Here is a 6,439-nt window from a genome sequence, read left to right as displayed (position 1 = left end):
TCACCTAGGAGCTGCACCCCGCGGGTCAGCCCGTAGACATCGATCAAAGCCCAGAGGGGCTCTGCTGTCCTCACCCCACTGAAGAACAGCATCGCGGCAGAGTCGTTCACCCGATAGAAAACCCGTCCCTTCTTGTCCACCCAGAAGGCGATGATGTTCCCCTCGTTGGCAAACTCTTCCGGCAGAGCCTTGGCCCAGAAACCGCTTTGGGACACCAAGTCAGGGCACGCGTACTTCGGCAGGGTGTCAGGGTTAATCCTTGATGGATCCTTGGAAGTAAACCCGATTCGAAGAGCCCCACTCCAGCAACACTGTTTTTTAGTGATCTGCAAAAACAACAGCAGCAATAACAGCATTTGGCACTCAGACTTCTATTTACACACTCCAGGCTCCATGCCATCAAGTATCAAAGGCCACTGTGCAGATAAACCCACCAGATTTAGGAAACTTTTTACCCAAACATCGCTGCGGATATCTCATCTGCAAGTAGCAATACTGCACACTTAGGATACAATGCACATATTTAAAAAAAAAATTGCATCAAATCTATGGGGAGAGATGAAATGTAATTACAGCTGCATGATGACTCACTTCTATTTCTAGGGTAATTCCTTTTGGCCTAAGAAATGTCCTCTTGCAAAATGTGCCAAAAAAAATGGCCATAAGATCTTTTATCTCAGCTGAGGCAGCACCTGCAGCAGCAGAGCTGTTCCCCCATGGTGCTTGGATGATAGAGTTTCTCAGGACCTGAGGGAAAAGCACTGGCTCCAGAATGACAGTCACTACCATAGGGTTTTCTGGGTTTCCCAGCCAAGCTAAAGACAATCTCACCCCTCTTTAGCCTGTCAGATTGGATGAAATAACAGCTTTGCAGCAGAGAACTTGTGTGTGGAAAAGCACAATTTACAGTATTTAACAATATTTAATAAACAGTTTGGGGACAATGATAGATGTTGTCTTACAAGTGAGGAAAACCTATTCACTTCAGCTGTGAGCGGTGGTTTTCAAGATATGTGGTGCTCACCTATACCCACCCTCCAGCTCCCCATCATTTTGTGGTTACTTAGTGTGTCTGAAAAACACACTAGAAACATTTGCTAATAAATTTTGGGATGCTGCGTGCGTCATACCCACCCTTCTGCACCTCAGAGAGAGCGGAACAAAGGCTCAGAGATGCCTCCAGAGCCATCAACTGCTTCTCACCTGAACTGGGCCCTGGGCTGAAGAGGACAGGAAGGGAATGGGCAGTGGGTCCTAAGCATGTGCAGCACACCCAGAACACCACCCAGGCACAAAATGTCCTTCTCCCTGCAGAAGGGGGTTATCTCCAGGGTGCCAGCAGGGTCCCCACGTGGACACAGTGCTTGCAGAGAATTTTTTCTCTCATATGGTTGTTCATTACGACCTTGCTGGGAACTGCTTCTCCCAAAAGCATACAGCCCTTCAGCATCCAGACTATGAAATGAAGACCTAAGGATGCTGAATCCAATCCTTCTGCAGGGCCAGGATAGTCACTGCCTGTCAGTTGATGCATAATTAGTGTGTTTATTCGTGCACCAAACAGGACAGCACTTGACATAGCCTTCTTCCATCAAAGCCCAGGCAGCCTCAAGCAGTTTCACTCCCTGCTGCAGGACAAGAGCAGAAACATGAATAGGTACCACAGAGCAGATGTCTCACACAACTTGCTGCATTACTGTAATTTCTCCCTGTGCCCAAGTGCTGATGGCTCGGGTTATTGGCAATGCCAGAGGCTAAACTGCCCAGGACTGCTGGATTTTGGCCTCAAAAGCCTGGCAGCAGCTCCTCATATGCCAGTGTGGAAGCCAGCAGCACAGGATTTTCACCAAGGGATTCTCTGAGATATTTTCTTTGGACTTCTGAATACTTTTGTAATAACATTTGTAAATATTGCATTTTTTCTTTCGCATGTTCCTCTCCAAGGCAAATCTGGAACACGTGCCCTTGCGAGCACAACAATCTCACCACAAGGACATTGCTGAAAGCCTACATATTTCTGCTTTATTAAAGTGTCAGAGAAAACACCTCCGGACTTCAGGAAAAAAAAGTTACCAACCGACAGACAGTTCCTCAGTTGAGTGAGTGCTGCTCTTTACCCCTCCTCAACCCAGCCAAGCACCTAAACTGTTTACACAAAACAGCACCAGACACTCAGAGCTGCCCTCTGCCCTGGGCATGACTCTCCTGCTTGTGGGACAGACACTGGGGTGGCACTACAAAGGACCGAAGCAGATTTGCTCTTTTATATCCCCGGTTGGGCTGGGATGGGATCACACATGTCCCCAGGGGAAGGGGGGTGGGTGGGGGCATGCGTGTGCCAAGACAGGGAATATGCACGCACTCCAAGAAGCAGCCAGGATTATTTATTGTAGCAAATTTACTGCAAGCCCTAAAAGCTTTTGGGACTGAGATAAATATGGCCTCATTGTTATTCGTACAATTTACTCTTTCACAGTCTCTTGCCAATACTTTACAGCAATCACAGGCTGCATGAAGTAAATATTCATATGGTAATCTAGGCTGCACATGTTCCATGTATTAATCAGCACCTATAAACAGTTCTCAATACAGTCTGACCGCAGGCAAACTAATATCCAAATTAAAATCTAGTATAAAGCCTGCCAAGAATTAGACACAGCTGGACAAAGGATACACAGTTTTGCTAAAAAAGGCAATGGTTAATGATGGACCAGATTCTCTCTTCAGCAGCCACTGCTAGTAGAAAAGCTTGGGAGGTCCCCTGGGTACCAGAAGGGGAGGAAAAGATGCACTCCACATCCAAACTGCTAAGCTATAGCTGCTTCTACAGACTCAGGCTCCCAATGAAGTGTTGGAAGGGACCCCACTCCCTATCAGTACCCTGAATTACATGGAAGAAACCAAACTGGGGCATGCATCTCAGAGGCAGAGAAAGAGGAAATCTTCCTGAACCCCATATAGTTCTGGCTGCTTGATGGGATTCCCAAAGCTGCAAAGAAATCTCAGAATAAAACCCAATAAACAGAATGAAATCTCCTGACCTCTTTCCTCTAGTTTTCCAAAGGGAGTTTGGATTTTATAGGACCTGAACGACTAGGTTCGTGGCTAGTCTTTAGTTGGTAAGAAACACAAAAAGTTTAAGACCACATATTCCACAGGCACACATAACAACAAGGCTTATGGACTTATCAGAAAAACGGAGGCATTTTCACATTTCCATCCATCCCTAGGGTACAAGTTCTGCTGAAGCCTGCTGATCACTCCCAGGAGGCCTTCCCAGTAGATTCAGCAGGAGCCCGGAGCCCTGCTCATAAACCCGTCATGCAGAGATGAAACATTTGCATGCATATTCTTCACATATGTTATGCAAACTAAAATCCTAAAATATACAGTAATAAACAACTGAATTTCCTGAGATAGTTACATTGTTTCAGAATGAGAAAGAAATAATCCAGAACCTTTGCCTAAACCACTAAGCCCACTCAAACCTTTGATAGTGTTTTCAAAAAGGAAACGTGGCTTTCATCTCCTCCCAAATCATTTCTTGCAGTTGTTTGTCCAAACTGCTAGCCAACATGGAAGAAATCCTATTAGGCAACGTGAGGGAGTCCTGCTGTGTTTCCAGCCTAAATGGAACCAGTAAGAACTCCACAGGAGACGAAGCAAACCTGTAGGGGGGATTTTCTGCCTATGGGCGTGAGCCTTAAATCACTCTACATTTTTAAAAGGAAGCACCTTCCTCCTTTCTTGCTCCTTTGCTGGCTATAAGGGAAGAGGCAGGGAAGCCTAGCATGCTGCCATAGGTCCCAGCACATTGGGATCTCTAGCGATGGACAACAGCAGGATCATTCAGACTAGAGATAACTAGAGATACACCAAAGCTGCTGCCTCTCAGGATGACCAATATGACCTTTTTTTCCTTGCTGTTTTCCAAGCAATCTCAACTTAATCTGCTATTCCTCATCTAACATCCAGACAAGCTCTCTTGGAGCACAGATTTCCCTTTTCTTCACAGTTTCTGTCGGGGTCTGTACTAACGGGTCTGAGAACTATGGTGACAAAAGCAGAAAGATTACAGACCTTTAAGGCCAAGATGTGACTACTGTGCTTCGTGTGGACGGGATAAATATCTGCTGTGAGCACCTGGCACACCCCAACAGTCATTCACAATAGCTACCATGCTAATAAGAGAAGGTATCAACCACTCACCTTAAGCCTGACTTGTTCGTAAATAACGATGGGCCTGTTGCTGAAGGTAATGGCGTTACAGAAGCTAGCCTGGCGTTTCACTGCCTTCTGTGTCGTGTCCATGATGATCTGGGATCCCTTCGTGTGCGGATGGAAAAGCAGAGGGCTGATGGTCAGAGTTCCACACTGCGGGATGGGAAGGCAGTGCTTCTGCTTGTGGTGGCATCGGTGGGAGGAAGCTGGAAATGAGCCACCTATGGAATCTGAAAGCAGAATGAGGAAAAATAAAGTTTCAAATCCACTGTAATAAGTAAAACAAAAACTCTCAATGAAAAAAAAAAGGGGGAGGGGGACTGTAGAGCAAAATGAAAGTCAGTCAACTCCCTTCTCTGTAAACTACTAGAGGTTTCTAGAACATCTTGAACAACAAAAGGCTATAGGGATACCGAAGGTTCCCATCCGGGCAATCTGATAGTACAGAGCATGACATGGAGAACACAGCTCAGCTCCTGAAATCAGAGGCCATTTTGAGGCCACACATCAGAACACGAGACAAGAATCAGCTCCAAAACTGGACCGAAGCATGTGTGATATTTGTGTTGTCCCAGTTGGGTGAAATCTTCCCTTTCTGGAGGACACCCACCCACACCTTGACCATTTCTCCCACTCCTCCTTTGCAACAGTAGCTCCATCAATCCTTGTGCCCATTTGCCTTTGCGTGCTGTCCTATCCACCCTCACTAAGTGCCAACTCAGACACGTACATGCCTAATTCATACCTGAGCTCAACTCAGTGATAATCCACCTGGATTTCTCCACCCACCTACACTCCTCTCTCCTCCACTGATGGGAACCTCAGCTGAGATCCCACTCATCACGAAGGCACTTGCCAGCACACTATGACATGGCAAGGAAAGTGGAGAGGGAGCGAGAGTGTAAAGTAGGGAGGAAATTACGTCTTTAACCAGGAGAGTCAGTGCACAACCGACACATTCACGACAGCAGCTTTGTTCATGAATGACAGGATTCATGAGTTTCTTTTCAATGGGGAGCCTGAAGCAGTTCAAGCACAAAACAGTCATTATACTGAACAAAAGTCATCTGCTTCCTTTTCCTTGTGTGCACAAACAAACTGCATTATGCACGTATGTTTGGGAGGAGATACTCATAGACTTGGAAATAGAGTACCAACAGAATAATGAATTATTCCATGATAGACTCAGGGATGCAGTGAAAGCAATGTGACCTTAACGATCTGTCACTTTGCTTGTGCATGACTATACACTGGTTTAAAACTCTATTCCTGTAATGCACAAACTACATAAACCAATCATAAACATTCTTCATGCAAATTCATTGCTGACGGTTATGTCTTTATATAGCTACTATAAAATAACGCTTACACCTCTAATGTAACTCTTAGGAGGTAGAAATATAGCGCCTGAACCTTATTCCTCCCAGCCTTTAGGGCAGGCTGTAACTACGTGACATTGCAATGGTTCATCATCACAGCAAGCCTAAATAAGTAACAACAAAACTTAAAACGCTGATTTCTGATGAGAACATTTTGATGCAACTTCAACATCAGCCACTCTAGCTTTCTACTGTCATTCTCTTGTGGTTCTGTTTCTCAATGCTATCCCTTCAGAAGAGAGCAAAGAGGCCAGACAAGTGGTTTTACCTTGAAAAACTCTCATTAATACTTTAAGGGAGAGATGAACCAGCTGGAAGTGATTTGATGCTAAAAATTATGTGGAATATAAGACATCTTTCTGTTTCTCACAAGAGAAGAATCAAACACCAAATATACATTCAATTCGAGCTAAATTTGCATCCAGACCTGAATTTTGTAGCTCCAACTTTTTGCTATCAGCCACTTACCAAAACAAGCTTGTGAAGCACAAAGGCACAGACATTTTAACTTGTTTGCATATCTCTGTGCTCTAATCTTACTGGATAATGTGGCTGTGATTCTAACAACCGCTGCATCTCTCCCTAGGATGTGGCACCCTTTTAAAACATGGTAATGAAGTGACAAAAACTGCTCACAGCTTTCAAAACACGCTCTGATAACAACACTACATATGTCCAGAGCATCTGCTGGAGCTGTGTTATGGAGCCTTAGGGTCCTGTCTGCCCCCACGGGAAAGATGTTAGGGGAACGCTTATTTTTTCTGACAGTCTGGCACTGCTGAGTGAGAATGGGTCAAACTCACCCTAGGCCAATGCCTGCAGGAGAAGTGCCCCTGTGC

The 6,439-nt window shown here is 45.3% G+C and overlaps 1 protein-coding gene across 10 annotated transcripts in view; it reads right to left on the bottom strand.

The window, feature by feature from the left end:
* NEURL1 (neuralized E3 ubiquitin protein ligase 1) overlaps nt 1–6,439 on the bottom strand; it is a 153,871-nt gene that overhangs the window by 60,741 nt on the left and 86,691 nt on the right. For all 10 annotated transcript variants that reach the window (XM_083845074.1, XM_083845077.1, XM_083845079.1 and 7 more), the window contains 2 exons: nt 4,210–4,451; nt 5–326 (listed from right to left, as the gene is read on the bottom strand). In XM_083845074.1, coding sequence (XP_083701200.1) covers nt 5–326; nt 4,210–4,451 — 564 coding nt within the window. The remainder of the gene's footprint in view (nt 1–4; nt 327–4,209; nt 4,452–6,439) is intronic.

The sequence above is a fragment of the Anser anser genome, assembly GCF_964211835.1.
Source record: "Anser anser genome assembly, chromosome: 7".
Lineage (NCBI taxonomy): Eukaryota > Metazoa > Chordata > Aves > Anseriformes > Anatidae > Anser > Anser anser.
Note: the sequence above shows the minus strand (reverse complement) of the source record. Positions and strands in the feature narration are given on the sequence as shown.